The following is a 22,019-nucleotide window of genomic DNA, read 5'->3' as shown; positions in this document are numbered from 1 at the left end:
TATTCACTTACAAAAATCTGCAATTGTTTGAAAAATGTCGCGGACAGATTAGTGTCGGTAAAAAAGTTGATTGGTCCACCTACTTAACTATTTATTTACTTATTTTCAAAAGATTACAGAGTGAAATATACCGGCTATAAAACGCCGAAAGAAAAGCTAAGAGACTTAAATAAAAAAACAACCAAGTGCGAGCCGGACTCGCGCACGAAGGTTTCCGTACCATTATCATAACATAAGGCACTTGTCCCACCGCCGACGATGAGCGAGAAGCGAGTAGAGCGAGTAACTAGGAACGAGTGCGTGAGAAGCGAGAAGCGAATGTAGTTTTGTCGCTGGCTGTAAGAGTGTTCGAGTGCGACGGGCGATTACTCGCTCCACTCGACTCGCTCGTGCGGGGCGGCCGCCATGCTGACATCGCTGAGCGAGTATCTATAGCTCAGCGAGTTTTATAGCTCTTGTCGCTGCGACAAAAGATGTAAGAGCGAGTTCTCGCCGACAGTGTGAACAGCCAGCGATCAACTATATATGTGCCTCTTTTACTCACACAGGATCTTATATCTTTTGTTCGTTTCTTGAGCGAGAAAATAGTCGATAGCCTATCGTTTCCTCGCTGGCGGTGAGACAACTGCCTAACACATTACTTAACACACATTAGCAAAAAAACAGGTTTGTTGTATGGGAGCCCCCCTTAAATACTTATTTTATTTTAATTTAATTATTTATTTTCAAAGGGAATATACGACTAAATATTTTATGAATATTTCAAGCGTCTATACCTGTTGCCGTTATTAATTTCGAGCAAAAAAAGCCAAAAAACACTTTTGTTGTATGGGAGCCCCCTTAAATATTTATTTGATTGTTTTAGTATTTGTTGTTATAGCGGCAACAGAAATACATTGTCATAATGGTCATAATCTGTGAAAATTTCAACTGTCTAGCTATCACGGTTCACGAGATACAGCCTGGTGACAGACGGACGGAGAGCGGAGTCTTGGCAATAGGTTCCCGTTTTTAACCTAAAAATGGTCATTTGGGTTTTATCTAACTATTATGGGTAGGTACAGAAAAACGTTAGGGCGCGTTACATCGGCGGAGAGAGCGTACTTGAATTGAATGCCTCCTTAGGAGACTAGTGGTTAAAACGAGCGAAGCCCCGAGTCAGCAATATATAAATCGAATCAGACGAATGAGTAAAATATAGCGGCAATTGACCTTAAGTTTGCAACAACACATTTCGGATAACAACAGAACTGACAAGCAAACCAACTTAATAATCATAACAATGAGACAAAACGTTATGGTAATAAATTCAGCCGTCGCAGACTCACAATGTCACCGCCGTATTTTCACGTTTATTAGCGAATAGGTATTGTTGCAGGAGTATATTCGTGTTGTCAAAATAATGATATTGAATCTAGAAATGGGTACCTAGTTTCCTGGGTAAAAAAAATAGATATTTACCCCCTATTTCACCATCCATTGATTAAATTTTTTCGACAGATAAATGTGATGCCGTCTCCGTTTGTTTTGTTCGAATAGACGAAGACGGCCCCTTAGACTTTCGACTTCTACATCTGAGTAATATTTAGTTGTACACGTGTACCTATATAGCAACCCACTAATGTTACAAATGCGAAAGTTTGTCTGTTTGTTTGTTTGTTACCTCTTCACGTCTAACCCGCTGAACCGATTTAGATGAAATTCAGTACACATAATGTTTGGGTCCCGGGAGAGGACATAGGATAGTTTTTATCTCGGAAAATTGCATAGTTTCCGCGGGATAGCGATAAACGAATACGCGAACGGAGACGCGGGCAACAGCTACTTAAAGATATTTTGACTTTGACACCTGAGTAATGTTTAGTTGTATACGTATCGCATTAATTAGTAGGGATGGGCCGAATATTCGTTTTGTATTCGGTATTCGGCATATTCGGCAGGTTTACCGAATATTCGGCTAAATCACCGAATGTTCGGCAAAGTGATACTCTTCTTTTTACAGTACTGAGCCATGTATGAGTGTTAAATGTGTTATTTTTATGAGGTACAGTGAGGCTTTATGTTTTTGTTGACCCTGTAGCTTTATTTCCAATAACAGCAGATAAAAAAGATGATTATTAATTAAAAAATATATATAAGTATGTAGCTGTTTTGAGATTAAGCTACAGAAAAAAATTAAGCAAGATTTTTGTTTTAATCAAGAATTGCATGATTTAACATTTCAACAAAAATGAATCATCTACTTAGGAATCCATTATGCCGAATATTCGGCCAAATATTTGGCTCGGTAAAGGTATTACCGAACATTCGGCCGAATATTCGTACTCGGTGAAACCCATGTTCGGCCCATCTCTATTAATTAGACTTGGCAATGTGCTTTTGACTAACGACTCCACCTTCCAGGGCGTCCACGCAGAGACCAACGACGGAACCATGCGGGCGCTCGCGTCGGCCACCAAACTGGTGCCATATGACAGCGCCCTGTTCCTACTGACCGACAAGGGCGCTGGTGACCCTCAGAGGCTGCCGCTAGCCCTGAGGGTCCTGGTGGAGAAGAGGCTGAAGGTCAGTTATCCCAATGACATTATAAAATGAATATCATGGAACAGTCACCTGCAATAATATCTGACACGTCCTTCCGGCCCTAGAAATAGAGCCGCATCAGATATTTATGCACGCTGTTGTGTCAGATATTGTGCTGGTGACTGGGCAATTGATACCAACGGAGCTACTCCCAAAGTGAAGCAAAGCTTGTGTTAAGAGTACTAGACAGCGGATAAACATACTTAAATATAGGTAGGTATAGATGGATATTTACTTAAATACATGTAAAACACTCAAGACTCTAAAACAAATGTATTTTGTTAAAAAAAAAAAAATTTTTTTGCTGACTGTACTTTTTGTGACTGTACTTACATTGTCGTACTACATTTCCCTACCAATTTTCAAGTAGATGCCATTTACCGTTGAAGAGTTCCGTCCTTCGGAGACGATCCTGGCCGGACTACCAGGATGTCACTGCCAGATTATTGTATTGTCACCAGATTTACATAAGTCAATCTGACCACTAGAAGTGGGTCAAATTCAACTTGCAAGATTTGATCCGCACATACATTGATTTAGATACATACATTGCAAGTTCATCATCCCAGCCTATTTACGTCCCACTGCTGGGCACAGGCCTCTTCTCAGAGGGCTTGGGCCGTAGTTCCCACGCGGGCCCAGTGCGGATTGGGAACTTCACACATACCATTGAATAACTTCACATGTGTGTGCAGAATTCCTCACGATGCATGTTTCCTACACCGTAAAGCTCGTGGTATATTTCAAATGTAATTTCGCACATGAATTCGAAAAACTCAGAGGTGCGGGCCGGGGTTTAAACCCACGAACCTCTGCTTGAGAGGTGATAGGTCAAACCACTAGGCCCGCACCGCTTTTTTTTGCAAGTTAAAGAAACAATATCTGTCCCGACTGCGGATCGAACCCGAGGCCTGAAGTTTCGTAGTCATAAATTCATTCTTCTTCTTTTCCACCAGGTATACACCGTCTGGACCAACCCCAACCTACTGTCACCGGAGTCTGAAGTAGCTCTTCAAGGGTTGAGGAACGTCTCCAAGCATACCGAGGGCGAAGTCCTGCCTTACACACTACAGGGCTTGGTATGTATTAAACACCGTTTGACTTTTATAATTGGGAAAATAAATAGCCAAATAAATCAGTCAACATCCAATGATCCCTCAAGCAGAAGATTGAAGTTCGAACCCTCAGATTTTTTGAGACTTATGCACGTTCTTCATTTACTAGGGAGCTCTTCTGTGAAGAGAAGGGAAAACTAAACACACCTGTGAAGCAATGTAAAGCTCCGAGAAGGATGAAACGTGCTATACCCCGTAGGAATATTTAGGCAGGACACCGCTGGCAACACCAATTATAGGGACTATTGTGTGTATTACTTAAAATTACTCGTTCATATCCGTTCGCTCTTCTTAATTATTCTTACTGCTCTTCTTATAGCTATTTTTTATCTCCATCAAGTTTCTCTTAATAACACTAAAATCAGTGATTATCGGCTGTCTACCCACCTACAGAGACTATGACATATTTCGTCACAAAAACTTCAAAGGATTTATCACCTATCATTCTAAGTAGAATATCGTCAACATAACATTTGTTGCAGGACTCCGAGGCCTCCAGTAACTTCGCATCAGAACTGGAGTCATGGGACACAATGGAAGCCAACCAACCCAGACAAGCACGTCTTAACTCCGAAGTAGAAGATGAGAAATTTGAGGTAAGCACACAGGGTAAAATTTCATTTCTAATACAACCTTTCTATATTGACTGTATTCGTTGTTGATTATGCTTGCCTATTAACGCACCCATACCATCTGACAATAACCCTCCTTCGTATAGTCGGGTAAAAATATGAGTAGCATTGGTCATAGAAAAGTTTAGTTGTGCGTTCTGCATTTTTTATATTAGTTTGTAGAAACAAAACCAATCTTGACATGAAGAACTGCGCTATACAAGGTTTTAATTATAATAACTGAAAATCTGAAAGTAGTTTATTCAGAATCGAGAGAAGAATCTACATTATAAAAAGAGGCTCCCTGCGCCAGGGTTCTACCAAGTGATACATACGAACTTGTCAAGGTAAACTCGATCAAGACAATACATACGAACTTGTCAAGGTAAACTCGATCAAGACAACTATTAGCCAGTGTTGTCGGTAACATCGCGATTTGTTGTCAGACACTATTGGTGCGAAGAGGCGGCGGAGGTGCCATTTCGCTGGGCATCCCTGTGGAATACGGAGTGACAGCGTTGAGGATCTACATCGAAGGGGCAGTGGAGCATGCTGTGCTATACCCTCCCAGTGATGGCAAGTATCTTACTCTATCAAATCTATCTGCACATACACCTACTATAGTAACGTAACTGAATGATTGACACTGACAGCCAGCGCACAGTTTTAAATTTTAGCAGACATATTCCTTTTAAGAAGGGGGAGACCAAGAAAGTCATTCCATGATCAGATTGGAGATGTGCTAAAGAAAAGGGTCGAGATTACAGGTCAGGTCAAGAGTACCCGAAACTGGCGAGCATGTATGACAAGGCTAATGAGTGTTGAAGCGAAAGATACAAATAGTCTCCTGCCTAGCTCTTCGTTGGGAAAGAGGCGTGATGTTATGAATGTTCCTTAAGAAATTTCCACGGAATAGGAATCTGTTCTTTTTTAATGAGCTAGTTAGGATCATAAAATACTCAAAAAAAGACCAGCCTGTTGCTTTGAACCATCTCTTTTTTTGTAAATACTTCCCACAATCTAACGCCATAATGCATGGCTGGGCATAACAATCAAATTAAATCAAATAGCTTCCATGAACAATGTCCAACAAATTGCGGAATTCAGGTACTATCGCGTGAAATAAACCGTCCGACCTTGTCATGCCAGGTGTGAGTCGCACCTGCCTCTGCATTTACTATGACAACAATCATCAAATTACCACAACCCTGAGTAAATAATGATCATAGTTTAGCAAATATTGCTGTTTTTTTTCAAATTGCATCCGGTTAGAAATCTGTAAGCTGTTACTTTATCTTTTTATGGATTGAAGACATAATCTAATCTGTGAGGTTTTATTTGTGTCTCACTGCTAAACCTTCAAAACAAAAACAAAAAATATTCTTTTGACTCCACATCTTTCTAACCAGAGATATAGTTCTGCTACTTGCTCACTTCCACATCCACATTCATTTTCGCACTGAACTTTTTCCAACTCCCTCGCTTCATCAAGGAACTAGATTATTCCTGTGGCTGCGCCTCCTTGTACACCTCTATGACACTCCAGGCATTCATCATCATCATCATCATTATCATAGCAGTCTTTAATTCGCCGTCTTCGGACATAGGCCCCCTCTCCATTTCTCCATGTCTGACGATCCATTGCCATCTGTATCCATCCACGACCCAGTACATACCTGCAAATGTACTCCCATCTCATTGGTGGTATTCCGCTACAGCAAGTGCAGTGCGAGTCAGTGATGTGGTAGAAGAGATTGAAAGAAATAGTGGAGATGGGCAGGGCACACTGCCAGGATGGACTACAAAAGTTAAATGAGACACTCGAGTAAAGACCCCGCTCTAACACTGGAGGCATTATGTCTGCTAATTTTTATAGATATAAATTAGATAGACGACTGGGTTCGATTCCCGGCCGGGGCAGATATTTGTATGAATAATACGAATGTTTATTGTCGGGTCTTGGATGTTTAAAATGTATTTAGGTGTATTTATCTATATAAGTATGTTTATCCGTTGCCTAGTATCCATAGTACAAGCTTTGCTTAGTTTGGGACTAGGTCAATTGTTAAGTGTATTAATTACTATTGTATCTATGTGAATATTTATCCCATGATATTTATTACTATTGTATTATTTATATGTTGGACCTATTTCCTACTGTAGACGCAGCGTCAACGTCTATTGTTTTGTAATTTTCTGGGATAGGATTGATTAAAATTATCTTTTTTTACAGCTGCCCAGGTGGACTTATACAACACATCATCAGTGCGGGCTTTCTCGCCAGCATCCAGGACAGACGCGCTGTCTCCAAGAGATGTGTTCCTCGTGTTCCCAGGAGCAGACCCTGATGGTGACATGTAAGAAGACCTTGATTCTTGGAGTTGCAGATCTTTTATCGAATTAAATACCTTAAGTAAACCTTAAGTAAGCGCCACAACAGGGAAATTTCTTTATTTTCTTACTTGCTCCCGTTGAAAGGCATACGGTTGTCTCTTTCTTTGACGCCACGTGAGGTCAGAGACTTGGGTTCTCCCCACATCTATCGATGCGGAATCGGCAAAAGCCGATAGAAAAAAGTTTTATGCCCACGCAATAAGAGCTAAAAAGGTATGTTTCGGCTCGGATCAGCTCGGCCGACGGCCGACATTTGCCGACGCATCGACGTTCTCTAACATAACCTCTTTTACATATCTAATCATTTTAAAATATCATTGGAGCTGAGGAAATGAATGATGTTTCGTACTTTATAGTTCGCATGAAATTTCCATTCCTGTATTAGTACTGTAGGTGCACCTTCGTCTGTAATGTACCCACATCAGAACGATTAGGTTTGGGACTAGATCAATTGTACATTGACGACATTATTCCACAGGCTATCAGTTCTCCCGATGAAACCGACCGACTCCCCGTCGGCGATGGCCGGCATGTGGCACCTCAGTGTCCGCTGCGACACCTGCGACTACCGGCTGTGCGTGGCGGCGCGGGCGCAGCTGCGGTTCCATGCGACAGCGCAGCCTAATGGTAAGACTACTACCACTGTGTAGTCACTCTTCCAGGAGGTCGGTTCCAGCCGGAGCAATATAGGGTCTACGGGGAAAGCCGTTGTCCAACAGTGGATGATATGATGATGAGGATGTTTCATTAACAAAATTCCCATATACTGATAAATCATATCTTTTAAGTTTCTTAATTTTTTTAGAGGCTAGTTAAATTTCCCCACACTTCATACATTTTGTTAAGAAGCAGGGTTATCTATACCTACTTAAAAATTTGTACGAAACCCTCGGTACACGAGTCCGACTCGCACTTAGCATTTTATACACTAAAGCCCACAAACGTGCATGCGGTTCACTTAATAATATGTCAATGTTATCAATTAATGCTCTGCTACCTAATAGTAATTGAACTATTTCAAAAGCAGAACTGTTTTTAAGCCATCAAACTTAAAAAATGCTCAATCAAGTCTCCACTCTATTAATAAGCACAACTTCTATTGACTGAAATAAAAAAATATACAATCTTTGAATACTTTTCACTTCTTTCATTAAGTACCTACACATTTAACAGAAAAACACATAGTTAAACACACCCAATGAAAAACCTAAACGATGCGACTGACCCTAACGAAGGTCCATTTAAAAAAACAACCGCGAGTAACGTACCGTAAATAAATAGCTTCAACTTTGCCCTCTGACTCCAACTTTGCCTGATTGAATTTAGAGTGGATAACTTAGCACTCGTATAGGTTTCAAACTTTTATCTACACGGGAATTATTATTATGGGGATAAAAGCTTAAAAACATAATATACGAGTGCTAAGCTATGACTCTAAATCAAATAGGGCAATCTTGGGGCCAGAGGGCAAAGTTGAAGCAGTTAACGGTATCGTAAATATCGTTAAAAAAACGACTGTGAGGAAATTCCGTGAGTCGATCAATCTGTCAATGAGATTAATAAATAAAAACTGGCCAATTATCGCAACGGTTAAAAGGAAAAAACGCTACGAAATAACCCTCCTTCGGGCAGCCGAGTAAAAAGCATGTTAATAATTATTATCTACATTAATAATCTCCGATACCAAAAAAAAAGAGGTCGTCGTTATCAATTCGGTTAATTTTTTTATGTGTTACCTCAGAATTCCGTCATTTATGAAACGATTTTAATAGTTTTTTTCGTTGGTATGGGAATACCTCCAATTATGCCCCATAATCCCCAAATCAGTATCCTAAGGAAATCGAGGGACCGAACTCTTCAAATACTATACGGACACCTATGGTGATTTGGATATATTTAGTGGTAAATCGTGAACAAATAATATATCCAAATTGTACGTCAAATCAAACTGACGGGCATGCTTTACACACACAACGTAATGAGCAAACCAAAAAAAAGATACAAAAAATCATCATCAATAACATACAACGATTATATATGCTCATGAATCATGCACAATTTAAGCTACATTCATAAAACATAATGACTATGAGTGTAGGAAATTAAACCAATAACACATCTAGCACGAATTTGGCATAAAGCATGCTGTGAAGCGCAAAGTTATCTTTACCGTTCTTAAGCTTAGACATAACTTTAATCGACATCAAAAAGTACACTGACTCTCTTTATTATTTGATAATGTCGAAAAGGAACTTGACTCAGCATAATGCTGCAGTATACGTTAAATAACCTTTTTATTAAATATTTCTTTTTTTTTGCTGACTGCACTTTTTGCTAACTTTACTTGCATTGTCATCCAAACTACAATTTCAAGTCGATGCTATTAACCGCTGAGGAGTTCCGTCCTGTGGATACGATCCTGGCTGGACCACCAGGATGTCACTACTACAGAAGTACAAAACGAGGTGTCGCAGGGGACTGAGCGATGCGCGGGGCGGGCGCGGTTGGCAAGCGTAAATGCTGATTGGCGTGCGCGACTGTCACATCACAACTCACAAGAGAAGAAAGTAACGGTCGCAACCTTTTAAAAGTAAAGTTTCTTTCTAATATTCAATTTACATTACGTTCTTTTCGCCAGATATTGTTTAGACAGTGAAACGTATCTCTTAGTTATTATGATAATCAAAATTCAAAGAACTACTGTAGAAAGGTAAATAAAATCCAAATCAATCTTTTGTTGGTTTTGGCGTTACCGGATTTCAAACAAAGCTGATTCTAAAACAAGTTTACAAAGCTCAATAAGTAACATTAATATAACTTGCAAATTTCCGAACAAACTAACCAGTAGGCAATCCAATCACTAATAAAAAAACACAATTACTGGTAAAAATAACTTGGGTAATGTAAGTAATATAAATTGAAAAATACAACCTCCAAATGTCACGCTGACAGGTCGGCCATCCTCCCAAAATGGCGACGCACTCTTTGTGGGTCAAGGACACGAGTTGCACGTTCGAAATTGAATTTAGTAAGGCTCAAGCTTTCTAGTAAACAGCCGCAGACCGGTTTTTTCACACTTTTGGTATTACGTGAACACTTGAAATGGCTTTTTTAATGTTACATTGAGTAATAGAGGAAACGTTAATTTAAAGTTAATAGAAGAAATTAAATATGCGGAACGATCCCATTTTGCACTATCTATAAATAACCTATAATTAATTATAATGTAGTATCTAGTAAGTAATATTAATTTATACAAGTGTAGCGTAATAATGAGGTGATCTGGTGGTTAAAAATAAAAATCTATCATTAATTTATGTCTAAAACGTAAAATGTTAAAACCACAAAACCCTCATCTCCTTAAACTGATATTTAATAACGATCTCCAAATAATAAAACTGCCCATTCAAACCTTTAACCTAACCTAACCTAACGCAAAACGCAACTAAACGCAAAACCTTAAAAAAAACGAAACGACACTTTTGGCGCCAAGTCCATTAGACAACACACCACTTTTTATAACACCACAACACTTAACACCGGCCAGTAGCACAAAAAATTATTAACTTTTTAAAATATTTTCATAACAAGTTATGCGTACGACGTTACTCATTCGATCTAAACAATATACTAAATTAAAGTAGTAGATGTGCGATAGTGGCATTTATTATTGTTGAGATTGTCAATAACTCCGGAATCTAATAGGACAGCGGTTCTCAAATCGGCACTTTTTTTTTAATTTCAATTTAGCAATTCAGTTCGACATTGCAATGGAAAACCAGTTCAAAATGTAAAACATAAAAACGGAAAACTTATTTTGAGTACAGGCTTCTTTTACGTAACTTTTTGTGTCTACCAAGCGCTTTCGGAAAAACCATCATTGCCAAGAGAATTTTACACCTTCTGAATGTGTTTTCATACAAAAAAAGTGAGAATCACCTCATCATCATCATCATCATCAGCCCGAAGACGTCCACTGCTGGACAAAGGCCTCCCCCTTAGAACGCCACAATGAACGACAACTTGCCACTTGCATCCACGGTTTCCGCTACTCTCACGATGTCGTCAGTCCACCTGGTGGAAGCCTGCAAACGCTTCGTCTTCCGGTTCGTGGTCGCCACTCGAGGACTTTTCTCCCCTAACGGTTATCTGTTCTTCGAGCGATGTGGCCTGCCCATTGCCACTTCAATTTGCATATTTTTCCAGCTATGTCAGTGACTTTAGTTCTTCGACGATTTTCCGTATTCCGGATTCTATCGCGCAAAGAAACTCCAAGCATAGCTCTCTCCATAGCTCGTTGCGTGACTTTGAGCCTCTCTAAGAGGCCAACAGTTAAGGACCACGTCTCAGCGCCATAAGTCATCACTGGCAACACACACTGGTCGAAGACTCTAGTCTTCAGGCACTGCGGAATATTGGACGAGAAGACATCACGAAGTTTCCCGAACGCTGCCCATCCGAGTTGGATTCTTCGGGCGACCTCTTTGTCGAAGTTGGACCTACCCAACTGGACAACTTGTCCAAGGTAAACATAGTGGTCAACAACTTCGAGTACATCAATCCCAACGATAACCGGCACGGGTGTGACATGGACATTTGACATGATTTTAGTCTTGTCCATGTTCATCTTAAGACCCACCTGTTGGGAGACGATACTGAGGTCACTGAGCATAGTATTGAGCTCCTCCAGCGACTCCGCCATTAGGTTACCACCTAATGGCGGAGAATCACCTATAAGGTACTTTCCGTGTACTATGGCAAGAAGTAAAGTTTCAAAACAGGGAAAACTCCAATGATCACTGCTTCACAAAAGTAACTATTCTTCACAGAAATACTACGAAGCACAAACTAACTTTCTGGCTTTTAAATTTTTACTTAAACTCTCGAGTTTTTGTTCTTCTACAAGGACGAAGCTACGAATATAATTATTAATAAATTTATTAATAATTCGCCAACGGCTATCAAACTGGTTTTCGAGGTCTAGTGAACACTGACCTAATATAAGAACAGTATAATTAATATCATTATTATTATTAATTATTATAATTATTATTTTGTTCTTCTACAAGGACGAAGTCACGAATATAATTACTAATAATTATATTGCACTGCTTCCCAAAAGTAACTATTCTTTACAGAAATACTACAAAGCACAAACTAAGTTGCTGGCTTTTAAATTTTTACTTATCCTCTCGAGTTTTTGTTCTTCTACAAGGACGAAGCCACGAATATAATTATTATTATATTAATTATACTGTTCTTATATTAGGTCAGTGTTCACTAAACGTCGAAAACCAGTTTGATAGCCGTTGGCGAAGCATTTAAAGAAGCCATATCTAATCTATCTGGGGTATGACTAAATCTAGTATCATTACAAAGGCCAAAGATCGGGATGTCAAATAGTTATTTTTAAATCAACGTGTTTAATAATACTCAATGGCGTGGCGTCGTAACTACTCCATTCCCACTGGGCTGCCTAAATGTTTGGGGTCACCCATAAATTAAGTAACACATAAGGGGGGGCGGTCAGGCGGTTTGTGACACAGGAACATAAATAATTGCAGTTTTCAAAGCAATACGTGTGACAAGGTAGGGGCGGGGGGCATGGTCAAAATTGGTGTGACATACTCTATCGATGGCCCCTTTCACATGACGTCAGTGATGCCAAGTATGGCAAAGCAATGCACTAACTCCGACTATTCTGCCAAATTAACAGGGACTGGCGACTGTTGTGCATTCTATCCCTGTCATTCTGGCTATGAATTGGGTATTGGGTAAAAATCTACTATCAAGACCTAAATAAATATCATACCATGGAGGCCGGCATGATTAAATAAATAAATAAAATAAATAAATAAATATCACGGGACAATTCACATCAATTGACCTAGTCCCAAAGTAAGCTTAGCAAAGCTTGTGTTATGGGTACTAAGCAACGGATAAATATAATTATATAGATAGATACATACTTAAATACATATTAAACACCCAAGACCCGAGAACAAACATTCGTATTTTTCATACAAATATCTGCCCCGACACCGATGATTATTTTGATATCTCACCGATATCACAAGCTGTCTCCAAAATAATTTGTTACATCTAGTCATTGTATTAACACCACACTTTTGGAACCTTAAACTGCAAAAGTATCGTCGTAGGAGCAGTCATTTACGGAAGCATGGAGAGGGCACAGGTTATCAAACGCGATAAGACACCACCAAGACATGGTCATTGATATATCGTGATCTTAACAAATAGACAATCGCGACGCACATAGTACGCAATTAAAATCTAATTGACGCGTGACTAATAATACGTTTTTGTTAAAAACAAAAACAATAGAAGCTTTTATTACAATCATACATCAAACTTCAACAAACAAACAACAACTAATTTTAGAGACTCCTTTAACTCGAAAAATCTTTTTAATTTAAAGCCGAGTTTAGACTTGCAAGAAAAATCGTGCAAGCTGCATTACATTACGATGCGAGGCCGTCAAGCCAACGAGTTTGTAGTGGTCAATCGAGCACCGAAATGTAATGCAAAATGTACGATTTTTATCGCAAGTCTAAACTCGGCTTAAGATAAGAAGCTAAGGTTAATCAAGTTAATTATGCTTTTTTTTTATTAACAGTATATTTGTTTTTTAAGTCTGAAAGTGGGTCAAATAGGACTTGCTAAGTTTGACCTATTAAGAAACCCCATCATCTAATTTAGTTTTTTATGATAAATTTTGTTACAGATTTGCTCAAGATCCGGGTCATGGGCCCCGTGGCCAGCGTGAGGGAATCTGCCCTCATTGACGAGTATGGGGTGGAACTCGCTAAACTACCCTTCAGGTAAGACCATGGCACCCCAAGCGACACCAGTACGTCAACTATAACTTGACAAGTTTGTACGTGACACTTGGTAGAACCCTGTCGCAGGTAGGGTTGCCATACGTCGGGATATGTACTGAGTCCTGACATGTCAGGACTTTTGACCCCTTGCCAGGTTTGCGGCGGAACTTGGCAAGTGTCATGTTTTTTTTAGAAATGATTAATTTATTACAATGTTTAAATTAAACATTTATTATAACACGGGCCAGCGCTGGCCTGTCTAGGGACTGAAACCAGCGTTACTGGCTTCTAAACCTTGGTTTAGACATTACAAATGCAACAGATCACATTTCGGGTTTCAGCTATCAACCAATAGCGGGAGACGGACAAGACGAGCAAATGGACAGTCCCATTGCCGAACTAGAAGCTGTGGTGCCCTTGCCCAGCGTCAAAGCAGCTAAGGTCTATGCCAAGATCCTGGGCAGAGACATACGAGGTACAGAACATGCCATGTTGTTCATTATTTTCAACCTTTAGTGGTTCACTACTTTACAGACCTTTCTCAAATTTACCTCATGCTTTGTACATCATCTGCAATTGGCCAGTCTTCTAGAACCATCGCTTCCATCCGTAATCCAGAGGCATTTTTGTCTAACACACTTGGAATCACAATCGTTTTCACCACTTCTTTCTGTCACACGGTATAAGACGAGGGTAGGAAGAGATGGTGAAAGCGATCACGAACGTACTAGTGTCTTGGGAGTAGTGTCAAATCAGCCGGAAGGGATAATACGGCCTCAGCATCTTTGACCAAACACATAAACATAACATGGTCTCTACAAACTACAATAATGATGATTACCGAGAGGGTTTTAGTAAATAAGAATCCTGCATAACCCAGGGTCACCCTCACGCCATTGGATATCTTATTGAAGATTTCCCCCCTAAAAAAAAAGCCGTCAGAGCTTCTATAAACCAAAATGGGGAAAATCATTGAGGAGGCCAAGGGCCAAGACCCAATCGTTGTGGTAAGATTGTTAATATTTTCAATCTATTCATCTTCCAGGGGAGCCGTTCGTCCGGCTCTCAGGCCCGCTAAATCAGGCAGAGGTGCGCATGGGCCGGTCAGCCATCCCGGATTCGAACGACTTGGAACGCGCAGAGGCAGCCAATTCGGCGGCATATGCGAAACTTCAGTACAATGACAGTAACGTGCTGCCGTTCAATAGGGCCATGTCACAGGTACGGTTCAAGTTCAATTATAACCGTTTCATCATCTCTGGCCACACGCCGCACTGCTGAACACAGGCCTCCTTTCAGAACAAGAAGGATTGGCTTGTACTTGTAGTTCCCATCCCACGCGAGTCCCGTCCGGATTTGAAACTTCGCATACACCATTGAATTGCTTTTTAGGTATATACAGGTTCCTACGGCATTTTTTTTTTCATTAAAAACTCATGGTAAAATTGAAAATGTAATTGCGCACATAAGACTCAGAGGTGCAGAGGTGAAGCCCGGACTCGAACACTAGACCCTCTGCTTGAGAGGCCTTAGGTCAAAGTACTTGGCTACCACGACTTTTTAACAGAGTTACGGATCGATAAATAAGAGTTAGCACGAACGAATTGAATGAGTGAATGATAATGTCTGTGGACATCACACATCACAAGTGATTAAGTACCGGTTGATTCAATACCTACGTACTTTCTGCTATGTGTGCTCTTTTAACTGACTATGAAATATTCATCAGAACATTATTCATCTCCATTACAGGTCGTAAACCAACGAGGTACAATCTTGACAGCGGTTCAGATAGGACTAAGTACCAGACTGTATGGCGCGCCTGGGGACAATTTGCAGGTGTGTCTCTCATTCTCAATATATTTTATCTACTCATTATCAGTGTTTCCTCTCGTTATCACCTTCTATTATTGCTCTTGATCTCGCACTCTTACTTATTTTATTCTAATCATTTTTTCACAAACAACTGAACATTTTTTTATATTGCATTTTCCAGTTGCACTTCGAGGTCAGCAATTACCGCGATCAATCGGTCAGGTTCACCTTTGAGGCCATTGGTGAACTAAGGTTTCTAAGGGGAATCAATCCCACGTCGTAAGTAGCCGCATTATTTATTCGACCCCTTGTCCTTCTGTTACCTCTGCATTTAGATATCCAGTTACTATCCATCCACGTGGAGACGATGAAGTTAAATGGTCTTTTACACACTTAAGCACCAAGTTTTCTTTGCTGAATGCCTTTCTATCAACGCCACGGATCAGCATGACCAGTGACTTTTATCCAGTAGACTGTTATTCATGTTCGGAATCAGCTATTAGTAACCCAATATTGATCTCCCATTTCCAGCAACGCCGTGCCAGAACACTTGGCACTCCATTCAATTCAGGTCTCCCTAGACCGTATTCACTAGTATGCGAAAGAGTCCAGTAAAAAGGCTAAAGAACAGATCACGGAATATCTTTGGGCTGGCAGTAACTTTATAATAGTGTATGTTTTCAATATTAATATTGTACCCAAGAAAACATCAATTTAAAAAATCGAGGTGACTAGGGCGCCAAATAATCATAATGCCATCAGAATCCACGCCATGAGACAAGTTTAAAAACACTGGTTTAAATTAAAACCTACCCTCATGATGGAAAAGTAGAAAAAAATCGGAGAAGTGTATGCTCAGCTCAACGATGGCGTAGACGCACTGAAGAAAAAGAATGATAATGTAATTATTACAGGCAAACTATAGCATCTGGACAGACAGCAAATGTCATTGTCAGTGCGGGCATCACCACATCAGCTCAACCAGGAGCCAGGGATCTCATCACCTTTACCGCTTATGGTAAGTTCCCACTCCAATCTGACAGGGTTACAATTTTTGCTCTTTTCGACCCAAGTGCCGTCCAAATACCAGTGGACCAGTTCATGTACTCCGACTTATGGCCGAAGGGCGTAGTGCTCCGTCGCTTTAGGAAAGCAAGGATGAAAATGCCTAAATAACTATATTTTATTATTATTTGTGATTATTTGGTATTTAAGCTAATCAACTTTTTAGTGTAGCTTGTTGCCATGGTAGTGTATCCCAAATCCCAAGTTACATAGGTATTGAAAGTATGATTTTAAGGGGTAAAAATCCACTAAAAGTTAGTTGTGTGTGACAGTTTTGAGGCAATTGCTTCATGGTTCATCTCCTAACCTTTTTTTTTTATCGGGGAGAAAATGCAGTTTCGCATTCCGCCCGGCGGGGGGACCGGGACGGGTATGTGGGACTCCCGGAGCAGAAGGCCCCGGCCTACCCACTAAAAACTCCCCGGAATTTCCGCCTCGCCGCAACCTAATCTAAGCATGCTAGTAGTTTACCTTGCAAACATTTTTCTAAGAAAGTTTATCACTCATGTCTCCTGACTGACCTGACTTACGAGACAGGATAACATACACTTAAAAGTAGATTGACCCATTTTTATTGTATGTTTTCATGCTTTAAAATTTATAGCGCAGTGGTATTAACAGTAATGCTTAACCTTTACGAGTAAATATGTCTTCTCGTTTTCTTTCACGGAACTATACAAAAACGTATGTAATGTAAACTTTATGGTTTTATGCATAATATAAGCGTTAACGCACATGATTACAGCATTATTGGAAAATGCTTCACCTCGTGCGAAATCCGATAAGATGGTTGGGAAACGCATAAAGCATATAACAACTCGTTATCAGATCAAATTTTACATGAAAATGTAAATGTTCAAACTGTATTAAATATAAGTATTTCTCGGAAATGGAACCTACTTAAAACACAACTGTAACTAATACAGTCAAAAATCAAGATGTTTATTTATTCTGCAAGCAGGCCGCAAAAGGCTCTTTTACATGTTACTTTTTTAAACTACCAGCGTTTTCGGAAAGACCATCATTGCCAAGAAGAATGTACCGCAAGAAACAAGAAGCTGTGTACGAGACACCCCTCTTACATTATTTCTTGACTTTGTTAATACAAACAAGTGATAAATAAAGTAGAACATCCATAGATTATAGACGAGGATGGCTGGACGGACCAGTTTCCTTTAGTTTGTCCTTCCGCGAAACAATATAAACTGCTCCAAAAGACCAACTTATTTCTTTCGTCTATTTATTTTCAGGCATAGACCAAGTCAGCATCTCAGCGTACATCTACGTCGTCAACTCGGTGGACAGTTCTGACGTGTGGGCTCCAACACTCAGACACAATTTCCAGGGCATGTGCATCGGGAAGTTAGGCAATGATTGCGCTGAGCACGCATGGTCTGCCACCATCTTTGCACGGGATGCCTCTACAGGTGTGTTCTTTTGATTTATAGTCAGAGCCAGAGCAGAGACCACTCAATTTCTGGAGACGAATTTGTTAGCGAACCTTTTCTTAGACAGGTGACACACAAAGCGATAAATCTGGACGCAAAAGCGCAAGACTTAAGACAAATACTGTAGAAAGAATTGGATAGAAATTTGTCGAATACACTTTTAACCTGATTGTTTTCTAGCGTCATAACTTTGGTATGAGCTAATGGACTGACTAGTACCTATCTTGAAATAGCATTACCTTTCTGTCTTGCTCTTGACTTCTTATGTACAATTACATTTAAAGGAAAAATACATCCATCACCATAACTTAAAATAAACCAAACACCAACAACAAGGCAAACACGTCGTCCAGAGTCATCACAGGCATCGACCCAAATGCAATACCCGTTTGTACCGCACTGCTATCCCGAGCCTTTGAGCAAGATAAACGCCAGCTCTAGGGTCCCCCGAGGCCAGAACTAACCTCCTAAACTATCTTTCAGCACCCTTTTTGTTTCCCACCTTATCTTAATACCAACCAGCTTATCTTAATTGGCTGATGTATCCTTTTCTAGGTCTTCTCCGCTTGACGTCGTCACCGATAGGTATCATGTACGACAGTAACTTCATAGCTGGGACGAGAGAGGAAGTCATGGCGACATACAGAGCGACTTGCTGCGCTCCACGGCTCTCCATCACCGCTGTGGATGCCAACGGGAATGTCAACAGCTATATGATTGATATAAGCGGTGAGTATACTATATTTAGACCTTCCTTAGAATGAGAAACTCTTAAGAGTATAATGTACAGAGTAGCCGTGGCAGGAAATCTTTGGAAAGTGTGCATTTGGCAGCTGTGTACGTTTATGCAGAAGAAACTGTTTGCATTATCAATAAATTGCAAGTCACATTTATAGATTATTCGTATTCAAAGCTACAAAGCATTGAATGAGTACCATGTTGCTCCCACTGTTTATACCTATAATAACCCTGGCAGACGAAGGAATAATGTACACTTTGTGAATCAGCGATGGGCTTCGCAATCTGGTTCGTATTTAACAGTTTCTTCGACACTTCTTTTTCGACAGTCCACCAATTTAAATCCTCACGATATTCAGCTACTAATTCCATCTCTTTCTTTCCAGGCTATCTGAACGGGGCGTCCATAGCAGCTATAACACTTGGTGTATTCCTCGCAATCGCCATCATAGCGCTCATCATATTCCTTATATACTGGTGTGTCAGGAGGCGAAAGGAGTCCAGGGAACTACCCTACAGCACTTCAACAAGGAACATGAATTAGATTATGTAGTTATACTGTTGGTTTTATAGTGATAGCAAATACTTGGGTTCTCTTGGTTAAATTGTCTCTGTCCCTGCTAGCGTCCTAACTAACATTATGATACCTTGTCAGATAAAACAGTTAGCGGGTAGAGGGAAAACTTTACGTCTGTAAAGCAGTTCAATATGCCAGTAACGATACAATACACGTAAATATACTTTCGAGTTACACGTTTACAATTTCAGCTCCAATTTAAGGAGGTTTGTGGAAAGGAAGCGTCACGTCTGATAAATCCTTTTTTTGTTTGTTTTTTCTTTCTTTGTTCTATTTTTAGCTTTTTTTCGAAACAGCTTTTTTCACAGTTGAATTTCATTGTCTTTCCTTTCTCCTCCACATAAACCTACCATATAGCTGACTACATAATTTTATTACTCTGTAGTCAGCATCTCGTTTCTGTTTATTAATGGCATTGCCACATAAAAATAACTTATTTATATGAAAAGTCGTTTCAGTAACGTCCTTTTTTAAGACCAAATAAAGTTGACAAAAGTAAGGGACTTAGATTTGACGCATTCCTTGTCAACTGACCCGTAATAAAGAAAATCCGTAGACCAAAATCAGACGAGGTAGACTGTACCAAACAGTATTTTGGTATGATCACACTATGGATCCAGTAAGAAATCCAAACACAGCACGCCGAAGCGTGTTTTAAAGCATACTGCGGAAAGCAACTCATAAAAGAGACAAAGAAAGGAAATATGATTTTGTTGGTTACTGGGTCTATATTGTGATATGTCACGTAAAATCAAAACTAAAAACTTAATGAGCTGAAGCACTTTCGAACTTAGGTATGTACATACCTAAAGAGTTCTATATAAAGTTCAAAAGTAAATGAAGATTATAGCTTGACGTAAATTACTTTTTTTAAGTCTACTACTAAGTATTTTTATACTTAAACAAAATTAAACAGTTAAAGGTTTCGCCTAGAGTTGTGAGGGACAACTAATGTGATGAATGACAAATTTAATTTAGGACATTCGTGTCAACTATATATAAGTTACCTTAAAATAGAAGACAAATAAGATATTTAAGTTTAAATATATTCAGTGAGACATCACAATGGAAGAGTAGTTGCGAATGACAGTTAAACGGGAAGAGAAGAAATATTAAGGACGTCTTGTAGGCTTTCTTAAATCTAGATTTAAGGCTTAAACTGACAGTTCTTGTATGGATCTGACAGGACTTAAGACCACTTAAACCTAGATTAAAAAGCTTGCAAGTGAACGTAAATTAACAGCCATTAATCAACGTCTGTGAGTAGGATGAAGTTCATATTTTTTTTAAATAGTTTGATTTTTTCTGTGCCACAGACAATCAAGAATATCAATCAAGATACGGCCGATTGGTCGATTACTGTATAGTTAACTCCTGATGTACAAAGAAACTTTCAGTTGATGTGTATCATTAATTAATTAGCTATGTAGTAGATAATGTGTAAACGCATATACGCGTTTGAGGCATTGAGCAGTCAGCTGCTTCGTGGATTTAAAAAAAAGCCATTAGTTGCATTAAAGCAGTTCTATTTTTAGAATTCCATCAAGTGGCATAAGTACTTAACAAGAGATGTGTTGGTTTAAAAAACTATATGTAAAAGTTCAAAAGAAACTGTATCAAAACATTCCAATTGGTTTTCAATGTCTTATAAAAATATTGCTTGCCTAATTTAGGTAGAACATAAGCACATCCTGACTCACGAAGAACTGTATAATTTGTATCACTGTGTTCTGGCAATAAATGACTTTAAACTTTGCAAGTTTTTCTAAGATTCAATATGATACAACATAAATTTATTTCACAATACGGGTAGTATGTTGTATTTAGAAATATAACTATATGATTTATTTAAATAGTTAAGTGTTACTAATTGTCGAGCCATATTATTTGTAAAGTTATAATTGCAAATAAATACATTTTAGTATGTTCAGCGTTTTATTGTGTGCCTCAATTACTGTTTTAACACATATATATATAGATATATACACGTCAATTTTAGGGTTCCGTAGTCAACTAGGAACCCTTATAGTTTCGCCATGTCTGTCCGTCTGTCTGTCCGCGGGTAAGCTCAGAGACCGTTAGTACTAAAAAGCTGTAATTTGACATGAATATACATATCAGTCACGCCGACAGTGGTACAATAAAAAAAAGTAAAAAAAATTTTTTAGGGTACCTCCCATAGACGTAGTGGGGTGATTTTTTTTTCTCGACTAACCCTATATTGTGGGGTATCGTTGGATAGGTCTTGGGGGGTTGCTAAGACAATTTTTCTATTCAGTGATCTGTTTGCGAAATATTCAACTCTAAAATGCAAATTTTCATTGAAATCGAGTGTCCCAACCCTAGCCCCCCCCTCCCTCTAAAATCTACTGTTGGGTGGAAAAATTTGAAAAAATTCAGAATGGTAGTAAATATATCAAATTTAAAAGGAAAATTATAGCGGCTAAGATTGCTTGAGAATCAATAGTAGTTTAAGAATAAATAGCAGCCTAAGGTATAAATAAAACATACCTAAACTTGGAAGATTCAGTACACAATACGAAATCCTTAGAAAAATATTATTTGATTTTTTCGTAATGGCTACGGAACCCTATCCTGGGCGTGTACGACACGCTCTTGGCTGGTTTTTTATCTGTTTGGATTGGACTGAAAAAATCATAAGATAATATATCAATTTGTCTACGAGGGCTGGCTGGTAAGTTTCCGAAATGACAGATTAAAAAACAAATGAATTAAAAAAAATATATGTCATTGTAATCTCTCGAGTTTGGCGTAAATGCAAAGGCAACGTGAATTAATTATAATAAATCTAGTAATTTTTAAAAGCGATT

The 22,019-nt window shown here is 39.2% G+C and overlaps 2 protein-coding genes across 5 annotated transcripts in view; one reads left to right on the top strand and one right to left on the bottom strand.

The window, feature by feature from the left end:
- Positions 1-21,114, top strand: part of LOC141444638 (uncharacterized) — a 54,346-nt gene extending 33,232 nt beyond the window's left edge. For all 3 annotated transcript variants that reach the window (XM_074110209.1, XM_074110207.1, XM_074110208.1), the window contains exons 6-20: positions 2,404-2,565; positions 3,540-3,662; positions 4,181-4,294; positions 4,756-4,885; positions 6,543-6,666; positions 7,182-7,330; positions 13,449-13,545; positions 13,887-14,020; positions 14,591-14,766; positions 15,298-15,384; positions 15,542-15,639; positions 16,275-16,378; positions 17,676-17,852; positions 18,429-18,602; positions 18,998-21,114. In XM_074110209.1, the coding sequence (XP_073966310.1) occupies positions 2,404-2,565; positions 3,540-3,662; positions 4,181-4,294; positions 4,756-4,885; positions 6,543-6,666; positions 7,182-7,330; positions 13,449-13,545; positions 13,887-14,020; positions 14,591-14,766; positions 15,298-15,384; positions 15,542-15,639; positions 16,275-16,378; positions 17,676-17,852; positions 18,429-18,602; positions 18,998-19,155 (2,007 nt within the window). In that variant the 3' untranslated portion in view covers positions 19,156-21,114. The remainder of the gene's footprint in view (positions 1-2,403; positions 2,566-3,539; positions 3,663-4,180; positions 4,295-4,755; positions 4,886-6,542; positions 6,667-7,181; positions 7,331-13,448; positions 13,546-13,886; positions 14,021-14,590; positions 14,767-15,297; positions 15,385-15,541; positions 15,640-16,274; positions 16,379-17,675; positions 17,853-18,428; positions 18,603-18,997) is intronic.
- Positions 1-22,019, bottom strand: part of LOC141444635 (uncharacterized) — a 101,485-nt gene that overhangs the window by 75,289 nt on the left and 4,177 nt on the right. The gene's annotated exons all lie outside the window — the stretch shown is intronic.

Source organism: Choristoneura fumiferana, chromosome 30, assembly GCF_025370935.1.
Source record: "Choristoneura fumiferana chromosome 30, NRCan_CFum_1, whole genome shotgun sequence".
Classification (NCBI taxonomy): Eukaryota; Metazoa; Arthropoda; class Insecta; order Lepidoptera; family Tortricidae; genus Choristoneura; species Choristoneura fumiferana.
The sequence above is the reverse complement of the archived record's forward strand: the minus strand, read 5'-3'. Positions and strand labels throughout refer to the sequence as shown.